This window comes from Opisthorchis viverrini (assembly GCF_000715545.1).
Source record: "Opisthorchis viverrini unplaced genomic scaffold opera_v5_22, whole genome shotgun sequence".
Classification (NCBI taxonomy): domain Eukaryota; kingdom Metazoa; phylum Platyhelminthes; class Trematoda; order Opisthorchiida; family Opisthorchiidae; genus Opisthorchis; species Opisthorchis viverrini.
The window spans coordinates 2,414,742-2,434,942 of record NW_008751678.1 but is presented as its reverse complement, the minus strand read 5'-3'; the positions used below and the strand labels follow the sequence as shown (position 1 = coordinate 2,434,942).

General features: G+C 42.1%; 2 protein-coding genes across 2 annotated transcripts in view; one reads left to right on the top strand and one right to left on the bottom strand.

Annotated features, from left to right (window-relative positions):
* Window positions 1-2,288: 2,288 nt before the first annotated feature.
* T265_01992 (hypothetical protein) overlaps window positions 2,289-20,201 on the top strand; it is a gene marked incomplete at both ends in the record, with an annotated part of 36,020 nt that continues 18,107 nt past the window's right edge. Inside the window, 3 exons of the mRNA XM_009166130.1 lie at window positions 2,289-2,366; window positions 6,871-6,903; window positions 8,654-8,680. Coding sequence (XP_009164394.1) covers window positions 2,331-2,366; window positions 6,871-6,903; window positions 8,654-8,680 — 96 coding nt within the window. The remainder of the gene's footprint in view (window positions 2,367-6,870; window positions 6,904-8,653; window positions 8,681-20,201) is intronic.
* Window positions 14,529-15,368, bottom strand: T265_01993 (hypothetical protein; the record flags this gene model as incomplete). Its single annotated transcript, XM_009166131.1, has 2 exons — window positions 14,529-15,304; window positions 15,350-15,368. 2 exons carry the CDS (start codon window positions 15,366-15,368, stop codon window positions 14,529-14,531), a joined length of 795 nt encoding a protein of 264 aa, XP_009164395.1.

Genomic DNA, 20,201 nt, shown 5'->3' with positions numbered 1-20,201 from the left:
TGAGGATACACGCAGATCACTTCGCCTCAAAATCGATATCGTCACAACCAAACAGATAACGACGGCGAGCAACCGCAAAAATCACAATGTACGACCAAAGTCCGTAAGAGTTATAAGAATAGTTCAGTAAAACAAGAAGGTTTCAGTTCATCTGGTCAAGGGGAATTGGTGTGACATGCGGTTGGAAACGGGGGCTTATTGTTGGCAAGCTGTCTTCTACATTGGTAGGAATGAAAGGCCGACATTCACTTGTCCGTGTTCTGCGAAATTCCTTCGACCGTCCTTCGCAATAAACGTAAGTCATTGCGCAACGTGGACTTTGACATACACGGCTTCAATTTAAATTTAACGCGACTGCAGTCCAACACCCGAGATGCATTTTAACAACCGTGCACCGAACATGTGCTCAATTTATAGAAATTCGAAGTTTGAAAAAAACTGGTCTCAGAAGACAAAAAAGGCCACTCATAACGTTTGTGTTGCTCTAGTGAAGTACTGGCGCTCAACGTATCCACAGATTATGGCATCTGATGCCGAGATACTGAAGACTTCCCTGTGTTATTGGAAGAATTTGGGTTCGCGGTTCATCCAAAGTATCACCTCCTCGTGCTCTGTGTAAGTGAGAGATGGTCTCGTCGGGGTGGTCTCATGAGCCAAATTTCCAGTACAGCCATGAGATTGGACACCGTAGGGCTGGCTGGTTTCTTGGATTTCGTTTACTAGAAATTTCACCCTGAAGTTTTCTGATCAGCTTAAGCTGGACTTCACATCCAGCTAAGCACCGGTACTCTTCGATCATTTGTCTGGACCACCCAGTTGTACTGTTTTTTAAATCTATAGATTGGGCTCAGTGGGGGAACCATGGACTTACAAAGCGGGAATGTTTGGCATGAAGGCATGCTCGACTAGGCGAGATTACCGGAGTTCGGCCTGTGGCATGCAGTCTGTCAACCACTGGATTCCTCCTTCACGGGGAAGGGCAATGTTCACTGATTAATCATCCGCTTACTTCTATAGTCTATCGGCTCTAGACCTCCCTCGTACAATCACCAGGGCTTTCGGGCATAAATGTGAACTGCAAACCTTAGTCCACATTACATTTTCGGGGACCCATTCGCAGCAAAATTCTCCTAACTGCAAAATCTTCACAAATGGAATAAAACTTTTCGCGCCAAAATGTTGCGTTTTGTTGCGCATGTGCTCAGGCCAAAAACCATCCTGATCTACGTTCATAATTTTGCGGCTCACCAGATTTCATTGTCCACTAGAGCAATAGTACTTCTGGCGAAAAGTCTGGTAGAATAATACCCCAGCAACCTTGAGACACCGGTGTGCCTAAAAGGGGCTCAAAAGTTTGGTCTGGTACTATCGAATTAAATGCGCGATTACCTTAATACATCAGGGACACGTCAGAGCCTTCGAAAATTCCACTTCGTTGCGCGAATAGCGGGCGCCCACCGCTTTCCTTAACACAATTGAGCAGCTACCCTCTGTAAACTCTTTCTGTGGTGGTTCTGATCATTCCTAGCTCTGGATTTCTTTTCTTGTACGCGTGCCGATGTGGAATAAACCTCGAGAACCGATTTTGTCAGCTGCCCCACTTACTTGCCTACTTGAGAAGCCCCTTCTTCTCTGCTCTCCCACCTCTTTGAGACTCCCAGACGTTCATGAGTTTTGTTCTACGTCGTGAGCAGGCTCTCACGTTCTTGCATAAATAGGATATGCACTAGCTTACCTCTACTTGCGTGAGTCACAAACCCTGGGTTCCAACCGATTCTCAGTATTTGCACAATAGAATAGAATTTACGAAAGTTACGACGTGTTTCTGATGGGATAAAACAGACAGTCCATTGAGTTCCGAGTACACGTCCAAAACTTTGAGCCCTATCTGGCATACCAGGGTCCAAGTAATCGTAGCAAAGTATTCTACCACAATATTTTTGCCCTGGTTATGGTCGCTTCAGTGGGTAATGAAATTTAGTGATTTGCAAACATATGAAAGTAGACTGGGATGGCTTTCTGGTCGAGCATATATGCAACAAAATGAAACATTTTGGAGGACAAGTTTTATTACATTCGCAAAAAGTTTGTAACTAAATGCATTGTGCGGCCAAGGGGCCGCGATCCAACCAGTGGGATGTTGGAGCTCGATAGTTTTATTTCCGCTCGTATATATGAATGCCTGTGGATACGATACCAACAGATCCTACTCTTGCATACATGTACCCAAATTTTGGACATTACCGTACGAATGCGTTTAACGTATTGTCTTGATGTTTAAATATGTACTCCGAAGACGTTCTATTTCAAATAACTCCATTGATTTCGCGATGGTGGAGGCTGTGGTACAGAATGACGAAACTCTGGTAATTACGATAAAATTATCGTGCTTTCATTCCTCACAGACTAACTGCAGGATGCGATAGTCATGAAACATTTTCTAGCCTCTTTCAATAACATTTCTTTAAAAGAGTTATTACCAAATGTGCATATATCCCACCACAACAGCTATATGGCCCTTCCGCACGTTGGCAGAATTTCAGGACTCTATGCAACATTGCTGGTGTTAAAACCTGAGGCGTGTAGGATGATGCTCTTTGGGTCCTACAGTCCTAGTAAAATATTTGTTTGGGTGGGGCCAACAGAAGTTTCTAATTGGTAATGCGACGTCTATGTCTTATTATATAATAACCAAAACGAGCGGTTATTATACGGTCATGTAACCGTCACGTAGGCGGAAAACGCGTTCTTGGACTGCTAGGGATCGTTTTATGGGTTGCTGTGTACTTCAGGAATATCACTATTAACACAACTTTTCGATTCTTCTTCTCGTGAATTTTGAGGAGTTCAATAAAGGCTCCGTAGGATTTTTATAATTAATAGAGCCTTAATTTGGTGTATGTTCACTGCAACAGCATTTTCAAGCGTTTGTTCCAGTCGCTCCCCGTCTTTGTTTAAGGTTTAACGCTTTTTAAAATATAATCCCCGGCGATTTACACGGTCTCCACATGCATGTGATGGGAGTGTTGTTGACACAAATCAGTGATAACTTCAAGCGCCATTCAGCGACTATTTACAACTATACAGTCGAAAATGAGGTAGTTACCTTGCAGGTCCAATTTGTATGTGACAAACTAACGATAAATATTTTCCTAGGCTGTGGTAATGGCATCAGGGCCTTCATAGACAGGAAGAAAACAAGCCCCAAGCATCATGTTCGGCAAATACAGGATATGGAGAAGTTCTAGGGACGTTTCCGATGTTCTAGCCGCTGACAAGTTTCCATATAGTTGCTTTTGACACAAAATTCAGAAATAAGCGACACAAATAACTTCCGTTCAATAGGCACAGTAGGTTCACAAGGCACACAAGCTGAAAACTAAGCTCCGGAATCAGATTGACTATTTCTCATCACTCAACGTTCCTAGGATTCGGAAATGAATGTAAACGAACAAGCAGACCCTCACCACTAACTTCAGTGGACATGGATGAATTAATGACCCCTATAAGGTACAATACAGACTAAATATGATCAATTATATCAGCTTGCAAAATGGCTTCGTCTAACCACAAGTTGACTCTAGAGGATTGATAAATCACGCGTCACTCTCAGGGGCAGTTGGACAATCGTATGCGTAGCGTATCTATAGATATTTTAAAGGGAAGAGAGACCAGTGAGTGACAAGTAAAACGATGACGGCCGACCAAGGTGGTGTTTTTGTGTAAAATGTTTTACAAAGATCTTGATAAAACCAAAAAGATCCACAGTATGGCTCCGTTGTCTAGAATGCCATGGTAGATTGCATGGATGTCGACTGCGTGAACAGGGGGCATGTTTGGAAGTGGAAAGTACATCTAACGGTTTCCAAGCCTATTTTCTATGTACACTGGTCACTAGTCTTGACATCATGTAAGAATTGGGTAAAAGCAATGCACAAATAATTGTGGGTAGAATCTGATGAAATCAGACAGTCTTGTGTGATTTGGGACAGAGAACAGAGTCTAGACTTAAAAAAGCCGTGGGGCTTGCCTTAGCACAGACCTTTGTCCTGAGGGATGTATTCACAAAAGGGCCGCGATCGATGAAAAGTATTACGGAAGGCCTGCTTGGCACTTCTCTGAAAGATTTTGTGTTCCTGGTGATGGAAACCGCTACGTTCAGATGAAGAAATAGGGTAAGAATGCTTTTAAAATACTAAGAAGGCGAGGAGATTTTTGTGACTGAAGAGAGATATTTCAGGCTGATATAGGCCTTGAAGATGAAATAGATGGTGATTAGGTAGAACAGTTCTAGACGTTTTATCCTGGACATTTTCTAGGATGGCTTTTTTGCCTCTTGGCCGCTACCCTGCGATACTTTGAGTGGAGTTTCAGAAGGCGATGAAATTCACTGGGTGTAAAGTGGCGTTGGATGGTTTGTATTAATCGGCTTTCTGGAATACATGGGATGACATATTTGATACGAAGTGATTTTTAAGCATCTAGACACCCAGATCTGTGTTGTTTGCACCAAAAGCATTGATGTAGTGCTTGTTTCTTCCGAAGGGCTGGTGGACATTTGGGAGTTTTATGAATATTAATGCGAATGGAGCCAAAGATGAACAAAAATAGAGGATTCCCTGCAAGATCGCTGGCAATTATAGCAGTTTCTAGAGTCGCACAAACGCGTCAGTGGTATGCAGTTTGAATAATAGCAGGAAAATTGAAGGATATAAATGTGAAGCGCGTGCGTAAAATTATCTCTTATGCACCTGCATATAAGGGGCGTGTAGATATACAACAACAGGTCTTTCGCGTTAGCTTAGATACGCATCCGATGGACAAATTTGGAAATATTCGTCTTGAGTGCTTTTACCGTACGTTGGCTTTATACACTAAGTGAAGTTTGACATACGCATATGGTAATGAGAAGAAGAGTATCCAGGCCATGGTAAGTGATTTTCATGAGCCTGGTGTTGGCACTGAAAGCCTTTTGGCATTCAGCAGAATTATACAGACTCACTTAAATTATCAGTATTATTCCGTTTTCAGTGATGATGTTTTAAAACCAACAAAGATAGAGAAGACAACTTTAAAGGATGCGTTTGGTTAGAGGATGTGACACTTTTTATCAATGAGACAAAAGGGATAAGTTTTTGACCACAGTTGAGGTAACTTAAAGTTTCCCCATTGTATTGGATAACTGGCTATTTTAAGGAGGATTTAGTTCATTTTGGCATCGGTTCAGCTACGCGTTTGCCCTAAAGGGACGGAGTCTCAGTACTTGTGTTATTAATTTATACTGTGGCACTTTGTCTGATGGTCTTAGACTATCGTTTGTTACTGTTGTTGTGGGGGATGTTTGGATCGTGTTCGAGGATTTGTTTTGAGTAAATGGAATCGTATGTCTCCAGTGCGTTCACATGTTAGTTCGGTTGTGTCTTCTGTCCCTTCAAGAAAGCTGTCAATTTATAACACGGTTGAAAGAGTGAAGCGCTGTTGTTAAACTTCCTCATAAAAGTTTTGTCTGCCACTGGGTAAAACTTAACACTTTCAAAAGCGCTTTGTTATTATGTACACGGCGAATTAGGCCAGTAGTGCTTTTCATGGAAAAAGAGTAAATTAATTCTGACCATATCCGTTAGATTTGAAGCCAAGCTGCAAGACATGTTGCTGAGTACAAAATTCCTCGATTTTTATCTGCGTAAGGCATTTTATGCACTAGTAAGAGTGGTTGGACGAAACAAATAGCCGTGAATTAAAAAGCTATGACACTTTGTAACCTGTTGCAAATGAAACTAGAGCAACTTGTTCTGGTGTGTTGTGCTGGAAGTCATTTACTGTGAAAATCCTGAAAACAACTTCTGGATAGTGCCTTTTTGCAAACTGGCTTCATTATGTTGGGGCTCAGAGGTGTCCAAAGGTTTTGGTGTGGAAAAGAAAACGCACCTTACTTTACGATGAGTTTCCTCTGAAAAAGGCTGGAAGGCTTTTTTAAGAAGACTAAATTTTCTGATGTCATGTCTAGACTCCCTAACTCTTTTATAGCGAGCTGTAATTTCAGGACCTGCAACCAGCTTTACTCAGTTTGGGATAGAACCACGGACCTTCTGGTCAGTACTTTCTCGCCTCAGTCTTAGCTATCTCAAGCCCAAATCCTATATACACGCGTGATAGTGCTACTGAACTGACGAACATAATCGGCTTTCTTTCTGAATATTCCCTATCCCGTATAGAGTCATCTTTGTACAAACCAAAATGTCACGTTGACGATGATGATGATGCTTTTGATATGGCTGAGATCGTGTTGCAGCATGATTGGGCATGTATATGCTGACCGTGATGCTGCTGTTTGTCTGTACAGATTGTCTGTGCCGGCTTCTGTAAGCGATATATTAAAGCGCTTCAACACTGTCACTGCAGCACTATGGAAGCACGCAAAGTTTCACTGACCTAAGTGAAAATGTGTTATTGAACTTGGGAAGATCTACGAGTATATTATATGTAATGGCCTTTTTTAAGTGAGTTTAGAGTACGATGTTTGAAGCATCGGTCTTCTAAATGCACTGTCTACAACCTCTGGTCCGATAGTGAGTTTTGTTACCGTTACCGCATTTAGATAAAGTAAGATGCTTTCGCACCATGACTGAACCAGGAAAACCGTCCGGATTAGGTTTATTTAATGGGTCTTCTCAAGGATAAATACAGTAGATGGATATTTAGGAGCGTTCATCAACCTCATAGAAAATAACAAAAGAAGCTGTAACCGTAATTATCATTTCTGTCGTCCAGGGCTTACTAACTCCGTCACTCTAAAGGTTATTATAAGGCAACAAGGTTTAGCAAACGGGATCTCAGAATTTTCAAACTTCTTTGTGTTTTCTCCATAAGCCAAGGGCCGAAGTGGAGGAAAATCCGATTGAAGTAAGTTCTGGAAGACATTTGTCGCATTTTTGTTGCTTTTATCCCACCTCTTAGTTTGGTTCATTTATTATTGAAACGAGTTTGACGTTCCTAACAAAAGTCAGTAATTTGTATCTTTGTAGCAAAGATGTTTTACTTCAGTACCACGGGGCTTCTGTGTGCAACTTACTTGTAGCCAGTCAACCGGGGCTCCCGAATTACTACCATTAAATTTTAGAAAACTTGTTCCAAATAGTAACGAGTCCGCAAAAGGGAACATGGTCGGCTTATTCCTTTAGGTGTTGCTATGGGGTCATAAACATGTCTTACGATTAAAAACGTGGTACTAAGTCTCCTAAAATCAAAACTAACTTAGGTTCCTATTGCTTTATGTGGATTTTATCTCATGGTCATTCAAACTCCCTTTTTGGCAGTATAGTGACAGCTGTGTTCTATGGTCGAGTTCCGGTTGCTGTAAAACAGACTGGTCTCTCAACACGATATGTTTGTGCTACTTACCTAACTCCTCACTTAAATGTTCGGTTGCACATGTTATCATGCAACTTGGATATTCTATCTGTCCCAATAACTACCACTTACGAACGGCAGCAGGCGTCTATACCACTGTGATAGCAATCGACAGTCAAAATTGTCCTTCAGGGTCAGTGTAAATTCCAAATAATCACCTATGATTGGTGTCACAATGGGTGATGATTGAGTTTATATACTCAAATCTTGATTAGGAACGATTAAACCGACCTCAAGTCTCTAGGCAGAACTTTAGAAGCAATAGTTCACTATTGATGCATGTTCGGAACTATCTTATTAGCATCTGTCCTGGGAGTACATTAAAATTTAGCATGCAGAAAGTTTTACCTGTAGCCCGTACATTTTAAGCAATATTTTCATCTTCCATCTTGCATATAATCCACAGTTAAAATAGATGGAAGATAGCCAGCCTTGTCAAAAACTCACAGTCCCGCTCTCTAGAAGGACCTTTGTATTGAAATTGCCTTTGATCAACTCATTCACTATTTCATTCCAGGTCAATGGACTTTATGGGGAAGCATTTGCGGCCAATTTATGCATTTAATTATCACTTAATTACGAACTATCATGTGGCACAGCGTGCTTTATCCAGATAAAGACAAGTCCTATGTACCATTATAACATTGCATCCTAAATGACTTGTTCGATGAGCATCCCCGGAAAGCAAATTATACTAGCCATGCTTCCTGTTTCTACAGAATACCACTTGTGATGTTAAGACCACTAAAGCAGAAATCGTTTACAAATATTTAAGCACCTCACGGTCGCATTCAGTGTAGAAGAAATATTATAGATGAGGTAGATGTGTGACTGACACCAAATTTAAGCAAACGCGTGTTGAAAATATTTCTCGATTGAAAAAAATTTTTAGAACCAACTCTACATCACAAGCCACAACCTGAAGTTTTTCAGGCTTATTTTTGGGAGGGTGAGATCCATGAATACCAGGGTGAGTGAGGATGTCCGATTGTAGCGTCGGCCAGTCATCTGAAACGAGTCTAACAGCTTGCCTTTGTTTTTCAGCACCACCATTAGGTTGTCCGATACAGTGGAAGAGCATTTGTTTTTCTAACCGTTGTCTTCCTGAACGTTTTAGAACTGAAAATCCATCACTATTCTGATTTACTGTGTTAAGAAAGAACAGAACATCCCATAATCAAATAGAAATCTAAATATGTCAAGTCCAGGTAACCACAGCTTTTCGTATTTTTGTGTACTACAGACAGAAACAGATGAAAACAAGGGAATGGTAAGTGTTCTAAAGCTTTGCAAGCTTTTGTTGCATTCGTGAACCAAAATCGCGCTTCCTTCTGACAGTGCAGCTCCTCATTTTCTGTGTTTTACCTGGCTACAGACAAGTTCAATTAGATTTGGGAGCAGAGAGGTGTTGCAGGCTGCTTTTCACGAGATACCCGCTTCACCCTTGGCAACATTGGAGGTATGGTACTGAGCCAAATGTTAGTAGCAAACGTTTGTTTTTACGTGGCAGTGGTGTTTTTATTTAGTTATTCAATGTTTTCCTAGTTAGAACACTTTGAATATTACTAATATGCAGATCATATCTCTTCGAATCTAATACAACTTCGTTCCACAAAGTAAACGACCCAAATATGGCGCGCTTTTAATTTTCGACTTCCACGCAGCCTTAGGACAGAACAATGAATGGTATGCTAGCATGCTAAACAAGTCATTACGATGAAATTTTAAAAGTCATATATCTTCGAACCAGGGATCTTGATGTCGTACTGAGACAGCCCGAGGTCCGGAACAAATGTCAACTGCAAATAATTTTGTGAGGGATATGTTGACGGTAGTGAGCTCCGGGTAATTTAGACCACTTCTTATTTGATATCAGGTCGAGTGACCCTTGGAATGCAATAATGACTTTTTTTATCTTACCTTCTTGGATTACTTTGAAAGCGATCCTTCGTAACAATGGTATTTCACTTTTATTGTTATTTCAAGTCGACCGTAAAGGGCATACTTAGTGGCACATTTTACACTGCTGTGGCTCTACTATTTCAAGCAAGAGAGAAGGTAAATACCGACAAAAATAATCAGTGGCGAAACCCCTACACAGAAAATATTCTTTCATTTCATGCTAGTAAGAATGGCTCCAATTGCGACAATTTTCCGCAGCATCAAAAGTGGACCTTGTGGACATTGCTTATCTGGTGTTTCCTTGTAGAGTAGGCTGTTACTAGAGTTGAAATATTAGGCCGAGATTGGCCACTTTCACCTAGGTTCAGTTGAATCGTTTTCAGATTAAGTTTTATCTCACTCACTGAGTGATCGGTTTTATGCAACCACGAAAGACCTTACTGTCGTCCGTAAAATAATTTTGTTCAAGCTACTTATGCAGTCGACAGTAGCAGCACAAGCTTCAAGTACGGCTGATCAGGCCCAATTAAGTGTTAGCTAGGTGTCTGTAAAAATTGTCCAATAAATGCCATTTTTGGCGACACCCTTCCCGAGATTGCGCTCTGCCCGAATGTTGCACATACGGATAAAATTACCTGATAAAAATACCAGAGTAAACTGACGTTTACCATGCACCGATGGTCACGACTATGGGAATTACGAGACACTAGGCATACCAATGATCACCAAATCATGATGAGGTTACACAACCCGATTCTACCATTTCTTCTGGTGAGTTCCACTCCGGACCACGTATAATTACAGCCTCCGGGTAGGTATCCCTGCTCTGATAGGATTAGTTTCCCGGTAATCACTGTTGTTTGCATAATTTGAATACTAATGAGGAGTTCAACCATGTCACTTTCAAACAAGTTGCGATTTTGAGACTTCCGTTCATTGATACAAACTTTAAAAACACCAGTTATGAGTCGGAATTAGCCGACTATGAAATAATGTCGAAAAAATTCCTGGTGGGCTTGCACAAGTGAGATTTATTTTGCTCTCCATGTTTTTATACACTAGGTTGTGAATGGTCTGAATGAAAGGGCGGAAGTTATGTAATTTTTTCCTGTTATGATAAGGCCTGCAAGCACCCGTTGGAATGCAAGGGAAGAAATGATGATAGTCCTGGAAATGAGCATTGACAATATAAAAAAGTCGGGTTATGCGAAAAGCTTCAGAGCTCTTTGGGCCCAAGAGCATACAAACTTGAATGCCGTTATTCAAAAAATTACAACGATGCGAGGTAACTAACGTCAACAAATGCATGCGGAAACTTGTGCACAGATGCTTTTGATAAATTATAACGACTATTTGAATAAATCCAACAGTCCATATAAAATTGAGCAATTATTGAAATTCAAATCATTCGCAAAGGTTCGTTCGGCCGTGTTCGCGGTCAAAAGGATAAAATCCATTTGAGAGACAATCTTGTGCATAAGAGGATGATTTAACTGATCCTATGCATATTCTCTCTCAAGGCAAAACGCTACTCTATATACTGATTTATCCCGAACTGTATGCAATTCGCCTACAATGCACACGGAGCACTCAGTCACCTGGATGGATCTGAAAGTACGTACTGTCAGCTTCCTGTGCTGGGATAATCCCTGCCGCGAAATGTCAAGATATAAGGCGGCTGGCAGATGTTAGTGACGTTTGTGCGATCACTTTTAATCCTGATTGGTAGATGTCTTCAAGTATGGGCACTGTGGATGTGCCTGATAAGCTTCTGTTCCATACCTCTTATCGATCGTATCCTCCTCCTTATTTATACAGAATGAAGGGCAGTTAAACAGCAAGATTTTGGCGATACTGCTGCTATGACTGATTGCAATGATAGGGGCGAATTTCTGATGGGACAGCTTGACTAACCTGGTTACTGTTTCAACTTTTTAACGCATGCCAATGTGCATTCTTCAGTTGTATCCCTTTTTACTAAGCTCAGTAATAACGGGTAATAATGGTGATGGTTTAGTTGTGACGCTGTCAGGCGTTCACGCACAATGGCGTGATCAGATTCAAGTGATGTGTCCCAGAAAGAAAAACAGTCTTGAATTGTGGCTCTCTGCCGGCGTCTGATGGCCACGTTGTCCAACTGGGTTCACGGTTGACTTGTAGTTGGTGGTCGTTGAAAGTTCGTATTTACCAGAAACAGTTCATGATCAGCACACAACTGAAGGAGTCGATCTCCGTTGTCTGTGCGGCGAGTATAGACTCTGATTCGACCGCTTAAATGTGATCCCAAGGAACTAAGACGGCTTACTTGAGCATTCATAACGCCTGCAAGGATCACAATGTCAGTGCTTTGTTGCCTGACGAAAGAGCCCGGATAGCTCTCGATAGAAAGTATCCTTCTCAGCATCAGAACTACAGCCCGTAAGAGCACAAGCCGACACTACAAACAGGCACCGCTTTTTATGCCGAGAGGCATTGAGTCTGATTGAACTGGATAACCGGACGGCGCAAAGACGACTGGGATCCAATCCAGCCAAGCGTGTTCAGCTCTGGGGCTGAGTTCAACTCCAACGTCATATATTCCACGAGTCATCGCTTCTGGGTCACCGAACACACGGAGGGAGAAATGTGAAAGAGCTGAGCTCATCCTTGGTGTTCTGAGATGCATAAACATGCTCGGGTCTTGTATGCGTGTTTCGGAAACACAGCAACCATCAATTTTAAGGGAGGGTAAAGTTCCCGCAAGCACTGTCTGTCTGTCAATTTTGCATAGAGTATGGACGTTGAAAGCTCCTAAATAGAAAGGATCCCGTGGATTTAGAAGGGTGTTATTTTGTTTGCTGTTAGTGGGCAGTGAGTAGCGTAAGGCCTTTCGGTCAGATAACTGACAGTCAAATGGCCCAGTGAAGTTTGCTCTTGTGGTGGGAGGGGATTGAGGAGGGACATCGGTGGACATCAAACAGCGCGGAGAAATGATGCTCCTCGGTCGTCAAGACTGAGGAAGGGGGTTTGGTTGAGGTACCTCACCTTGGGCTTCTGACTCGAAAGTCTGGCCCACAAGGCAGAGTGGGAGGATGTAGGGTTTTGTTCGGGGATCCTGCCCGGAGCTGACGCCTCAATAGTCTTACCTGCTCGGCTGCAGAGGGTTGGCCTAACCCGAGGGCGCAAGGAATAAGGCATTACTGTCCCATTCCTGATGCGGCTGCGCATAGTGAGTGCCTTTTGAGCAGCACCAGTGGATACTACCGATGAGGCATGCGAGTAATATGTTTTCTCGGAACCCCGCTTTGCATCTATTGGAAGGTGGGATTTATTACGCAATTTGTGGAATTACTTCATAGCATTCGTTTACATTTGAATGATAGTCAATGAATATCCAGGAAAATTCAGGAAGACGCGTTCAGAAAGAAGATGGATATTAGGTTTTAAGAGACAAGATGCACATGAGAGTTTCGCTGTCATATCCAGTAGCCTGCAACTGTTCAGTTGGCGTTTCCTAATAAATAACTCCACAGAGAAGGCCCTCTTCCTTTCAATGATACTGGTTAGGTGCCACTTCTGGACTTCATTCACGGGGCGAAATTTCAATCGAAAAGAATTCCGATATCACTCCATATAACCAAAATACAACCAGCTTGAGGCATATATGGTGTTTTCTTGCTTAAGTTGTAGCCCCATGAATAAGAATAACGTCTCAGCTGTAGCGCCCTATAGGTGGCTAGCTACCATGCCTCCGAAGGTAGCACGAAGGCCGAGTTACCGTCGGGTTGCCGAAGCCTTGTCAGGAGCAGTAGGGATGCAGAGGTCCGGTCTGAACCACGGGCCTTCCGGTCAGTCTGTGCCTTAAACAATGAGCCGTCTCGAGCTTATTGCTTACTCGCTGACAGGATTTCCATCTGCTCTGAAATTCGACCATTCTGGTGTGTCCTAAAGTGCAACTTGTCCGAGTTACACATTCAATAATTGTTCTGCCACACCTTTTTGAATTGGGTACTTTGTGGTCAGTTCTCATCCATTTTCAAACTATTGAAAGCACACTTTATTTTTTTAGTTTCCTCACTACAATCATTGATGTCGAAATCCGATGACGAGGCATTTGTTTGTATTTCATCGGGTCTGAAGTGAGTCACATCCCCTCAGCCAAAAATGTATCGGTGCGAGGGCTTTAGCTCAGATGACTGCCGGGACGACTGTCAGACTCTTGCTTGTACTGTCAAACTACCAACAAGCTTCAAGTTCAGACACACCTAACTTCGCCAAATACCATCAGTCCAATGTTCCTTACTATTGAAACAAAAGTATAGTATGTATGTTGGTGGATCGCAGCCTCCTTAGTCCCTTTCAGCATATACAGAAGAAGCGTCTCCAACTCAGCGTTGGCTCACTCAGTATGTCTAACTTAGTGTCTAAGCAATATTGGTACTAATTTAATTTACCATTTCAACATAGGATGTATGTGTCTCTGGCTGATAAGCGCTGTTGCAGGAATAGGCCAATTTTATCACGCCGTTATTTAATAGGCTCTTTCATGTTATATGTATTTAACCGGAAGAGACACAACCACCCAGCCATCCGTACTTATCAGCCTTTTGTCTGAACCTTTCAATACAAGATTGATGCATTTGTGTACACACCCCAAGTGCTACCTCGTATCCTCTAAAGATGAATTCAGTGGTGGTGATCGGCGTTTTGCTACTGTTAGTGTGAGCACTATGCTTCATCAAATACCTTGGTGATCAAGCCCTCAATTCAAAGTGAGCACAGAAATATTTGAGTAACGAGGACTCCAATCGCAGACTAGACAGGAAGCTGCACAGGTTACAAGCGTAATGACAATCTACGCTTTGATACCTTTTCTAGCCTTTTGTGAGTCTGGTAAGTGATGCAACTAAAGGGGTACTCATTTCTCCCTTTCTTCCTGTCTACCTACATGGCCTAAGAATTCACAGCATGTATCATTGTGACAACAGAAAAATTCAGGATAAACTGGCTGTTTGTAGTGTTAGGATATCTTACGTGCGTTCTGGGGAATTAGCCGCAAGTATTGTCACAATCATCAGAACTGTAGAACACTGGTGGTTTATGCATATTTTTGCAAACCCAAATAAGTCGAAAAATTTAAGTGAAAGTAGCACCTGAGGATATTCGATAAATTAGTTCTGTATTGAGTGATATTGCCGCTCGGAGTGGTATGTTCAGAGACTCGCAATACAGCTTGGTCACTGTCTGGCGATTTTTGGTGGATTTTCGAGAGATGGCAAACGAACATGTGTACTAATAAGTGTTTGGAACACGAGATTTGTCATCTCGGAAGGTATACAAGGAAGCAAACATTCGACTATCCAGGGTTCCTCGTAAGCAAGAGTTTTGAAACGGTCAAGTGAGATTGGTTGCGTAAGGGTGCACTGCAACTTTTCGCACAAATAGTTTATTGTGTCCCGTACCGGCTCGTCTGGATCGATCTCTGGATTCTGCGCTGCCACCGACACATCAAATGAATCATGAAGCAGCCGCCTAACTTCGACGTTTCGCCTGATCAATCCGTCCGAATCAAGATCCATAATGCGGAACGCCACCTCGGCACGTTCCCCTATAGTGCCACGTAAGAGCACCGACATCAGGCACACAAAATCGATGGGACTGACTGTCTTCTTGGTTGCGCTGTGTTTGGTGCTTTGCATTGAAGCACGGCATAGTCCATCCAAACTGAACGGATTTGTAATGTCGAGGGTTCCGTAGAGAAATGTCTTCAATTCATCCACGGTCATATCACGAACTTCACGCCCAGTGATCTCCACACACATGTGCAGCAAAATACTCAGCTCTGTCTTGTTAAAATGGAGCTTCTTTTGTCGTTCTACTTGCTTGATGAGGTTTAATATAGCATTTCGTGTTGTCGCATTAAGGTCCTCGCATATCCCACATCGGCTGATATCTTTCAATTCACAACACTCTATTGGTTCATGTGACCTTAGTGTGGAGGTCGGCTTTGGTTCTAATAAAAAATAGTTTAACGGACTGAGGCAACCAGTAAACTTACTTTCGGGCTTCTTCCACATGATTGACGGGCGAAATCTGATGGACGCCCGTTCTTGCTAAAGTGTTTATCACTATTGATCTTGGCATTCGAAGAAAATATTGACCTAACCAGTCTGTCACGTGTTGCATGCGTGTTTGGTATTCGGACGATCATGTGTTTTGTCGAGGTCCGGAACGAAGTCTAGTCAGTCTTATCACTGCCCTTAGTCGGTTTTGAATTAGGTCGCATTTCTTCATTTTCAAGATGGTTTGGCTGGAAACTAGAATAAAATGACTTGTCCATCACTGTACACCTCAGAACAACCACGCTTACATCTCATTGTGGAACTCACTGGCTTAAAGGAGCCATCCTTAAGTGAACTCGTATGCAACAGAATTCTGAGGATCCTAACCAGGCTGCTTGGTGAGGTCTTAGGATTCTCGTTTATCTGCTTCACGTCTAGTGCTACCCAAGTTCAGCCACCCGTATTCCCGTTTTTCTGCTAAGATCAGATTCAGGGAGCACACAGGCGAGAACAAATGCAGTTTACGTTTGATATTTCGAGTACTGATGCCGTACCTCGTCATGTGTATTTATCACTTCAGTATTATTCAAGCACCAAAGTTATCTTAAGCTACTTGTATGTTATTCAGTAACATGTCGTCTTATACAGTGTTGTACGGTAAGATGCAGAAAATGCACGAAAAGACAAACGTTCACCTACTGGATTATAAATAGACAAGGTTCTAATCCAAATGCACAAAGCACTAGAGAGAAAACTTGGGTATCCGTGGACAATTTAGTGGGAGGGCAGTCTTAAGTCAATCAGTGTGTTGAGTGAAAATGGGCGGTAGATGCTCACCTGGACCACAAATAAAGGTACAGAAACAATGAAGTAACACACGTTTATTGTGATTTGCCTGTCTTTAGTAGCAAGGGCAAGTGAACTGCGATGAAAGTGGCACACGCTTATAGAGCAGCCCCTATACAACTCAGATCAGTTTTAGGTATTTCAGGGGATTAGTGGAATCCACGTCCACATTATTCTCATTTAGATGCCCTTCCTCCTGTCCTGGCACGATTATTCTGGTCACTTCACATCATAGAGCGCAAGCACTCTCTCCACTCTTGTTCTTATTAGAGTTATCGGCAGTTCTTACCCCTGGCCGTACCGGCATTTATACTCCAGATGTGCATGTGAAATTGAATTCTGCATATTCCTCAACCACCTACAACTATTCGAAAACTGCCCATTAGGTTTCAAGAGTCCCTGGCGTTACCTGACTGGGGGGCCATGAGAGACGGAGCAGTCAATCCACACAACCTTGGCAATTACTGGGTAGTCATTCGAGCCGTCGGGAAAACCAGTAACATCGTTCGGTCGTGGATCGCGTCGCCTGTTCAGCCGTGACAATTCAGTTGCGTCCGTCGTCCAGCGGAGGTTCGTGAACAAATAGCATACCAGAGAGAGGAAGGGCAGTTGACCGTTGATGCGGGTTTTTCTGATAAGAGCACTGAGACCAAAAACTCACCTTTGTGTGCAGTGTGGAGATGTTAGTAACAATCTTTTTTTATTTCGACTAACTCTGTAACCGACAGACAAACGTACAATCAAGCTCACCTGGAATGCGGGATTTCGATATTAATCAAGCAATGACTATATCACTGTTCACACAAATCGTTTGGACATGAATTTAGTGTAACCTGCTGAAAAGCTTATCGTTATTAGGGAGAAATTTTTTTATTTTCATAAAGCGTCTGCCCGTCGGAAGATTAACTCAAAAATAATTGCCGTCAAACCACCAAAGGCTTTAATTTTAGTACTCCCGAGCTTGAATTAAAGGGCGCCGCCGAAGGAGACCACCCTCTGTTGGTTGTGAGTTAAGTTCCTGATAGTTTGACACCATTACAGCGCTACATTGAAGGTAGTACAGTAGAGCTGCAATTTTGTAACACACATCACATTACAAACGTTACCTCATGAGTTCTGTTGTTATGTGGCACGGAAACTGTTGCCAGGGTAAAAGTTAAGGAGAGTTCATAAGGAAGCCATCGCTTAACACAAGCAAAAAAATTCAACCAAATCGCACAGAAATCGTGCAGGATCTTGTTTTAAATATTCCCACTCCGCTGTAGGGACAGAGCGTCCAATGAACTATTCCAGACCCATGAAGCGAATATCAGCAATCCCAGGTGCGAATAACTTGCAGGAGAGATTATTTTCGATTAGTTCCTTTGAAAAGGTTTCTTGAGGACGTTACGACAGACCATTTCTGAATGGTGGTATTAAGTTACCTTTTCACAGCAAGAAGAGGTGGATAAGTTTTTTTTCCATAAAAGCACCCTTGGGATTCACCAAATGTGGTCTTTTTCACTCCTGTTTACTTTGAGGAACCTACAAGGGGACACCTTTATGTGGGCCCACCTGAAATAAGATGCTTAACGTGAGGGGAAATCGCAGTTGTACGCCATACAGAAGAAACTGTATTATGACACTCATAATAACCCAGAGTGTACAGTGATGTTTTTCTGTCATTATTCAGAATTCTAAGTGGTGTTAAATAATATACAATTCCAGTTTACCAATTTGAGCTCCTGGTTTCTGATTGAATTTTGCTTCTAGTGGATAAAGAGGGTTGTTGTTATTGAGAGATTGACAGCTAGCCTTTCAAAATGTATCACCTTCAAGGCCACTCTTAATGGGCTGCATAAAGTGACGCCAATACGGGGGCAGTGCGGTATCTCTTTAGAGGAGGGGGAAGACTCTCCGGAATATCTTCAATCATCTGGCACATATTTCTCATCAAAGTTTGGATTAGAACTGTCACACTCAGAACTTCAAGGTAGAGTATCCGTACCGAATTCAGTGGAAATTTGATCAGACAGTTTGACCATCGTGTGTGTCACATTGATTGGGGAAGGACACAACATTCTGAGGCAGAGTTTTTATTACGCATTGTTTTGGTCAACTCGAACAATCTTCATCAGGATAAAATAATAGAAATCATGTAGACAATAAGACAGTCCAGTGTGTGCCAATGCTGGTGGAGACTAGTGAACCCAAACTGGTCAACATTGCGGTGCACTGTTGACATCAAATCCGCTCTGTCTGATAATAAACGACGTCCACGTTTTCTTCCTCTGGCTGTATTAAATCAGTCAGACGCTTACCTTACACATGAGCTATTTCGAAAGACTTCCCTACTTCTTTCTCACAACAAACCCATCTTATATCTGTGGAACTGAAAATGCCCGCAACTTCAAATGCTCGGCTCAGAGTGATTAAGTTATACTTAAAAAATGGACAGATGCCAAAAATAGGAGGGAAAATATGCAACACGCCTTTTCCTCCCCTTGTCAATAGCTAGTATCAACTGATGCGTGTGCTATTCGGTGTACCAGTTTAGAACGATGTGCCGAAATATTCATAAAGTTGGCTGCTATCCCGGTGAGTCACATCCCACAGTGTCGTTCAGAAAAAAAATGTGTTGCGTCATTTCATATATTAATTCTGCTATATAATAATTCTACTATCTAGTAGCACTACCTGGCATATTAATGCAGAAAATTTCAAAACACGAAGCTTGCATCCTGTTTTTCTTAACGGATTTGATCATTGTTGGGATTAGGGAACGGTCGCTCAAAAGGTGTTAATTCTAGGTCAGATCTCTCAGTGTACTGGTCTCATTCGGGAAAATGGTCCCTACTTGGAATAGATTATTGTGGGACTCATCTGGGTTGATCAAAATATGTTTTATTTTTGGTTACTGGCACTCGGGATTATTGTTAATTAAGCTTGCTGAGAATCACATACAGAACTTGATGTGGGTAAACAAACCAGTTTGATAGATACCACATCATGAGTATAATTTTCGACCGGGATTCCGACTGAATCAGACGGAGTGGCCACTGGTAGCCTGATTTCGATCAACTGAGCAATCCTTTCATGGTAGGTTCACACTCAAGGCAATTTAATCACTTGTTGTAGACGCCCAGCTTATCATGGTGGTAACGAAACTGTTATAGAATGATGAGAATGACTATATTACAGGGCATAAAATGAAATTTCAGGGAACATTTCATGCTTAAATGGATATGAGAAAAGCAAACCGTTTCACAGTAGATACCTCTGTGTGTGGTGGCCACTGAATTTCGTAGATACAGCCCCTTCGATCATATGAAAGTCTCGGCCAAAGAAACGTTGCTTTGATTTCCAATTTTTCTATGTTCCTATACATCAGCTTCCATCTAATGGGTACTTTTAATCTAAGTCTCGCCCCATGAATATGTTTCTAGTCCGTGGAAAGCACCAACCGAATTAAGACAGAATTCAAAGGATTGCTGATGAATGGGTCCTTATTTATAGTCATATATGACGGCAATTCAAAACAGAGAGCATGTTATAGCCGGAGTGCTCATGCACCGACAAGACGATATTTTGAAAAGTCATGCCGACGTTGATCTCTCCCTAGTAGTTATCCAAAGTCGACTGACACCGCCTGACAGAAAAACTACAAGTGCTGTTACAAGCCAATTACTCTGAACCGACAAAACCCAGGGTTCATGTGAACTTGGGAGTACAAACGTGAAAATGTTAAATGATTGGAAGCAGACCATGAGTAACCATCTCTTTTCGAATGTATTGTCCGAAGATTATTCATATGATTTCAGCCTTAGGCCCCTACCAAGTCTTTGTTAATCACACACTGATTGCTTGACTTGCGCTTAGAGACTGTTCGGTTTTTACAATGAGTGCTTGCTTACTTGGTTATCTTCATCTCTCTCTAGCACTTCACCAAGATGGCCTCTCAGATATATTGCATGACGGCTTCTATGTATAGTGTTGGACGAATTTGTGGACCAAATTTTAGCG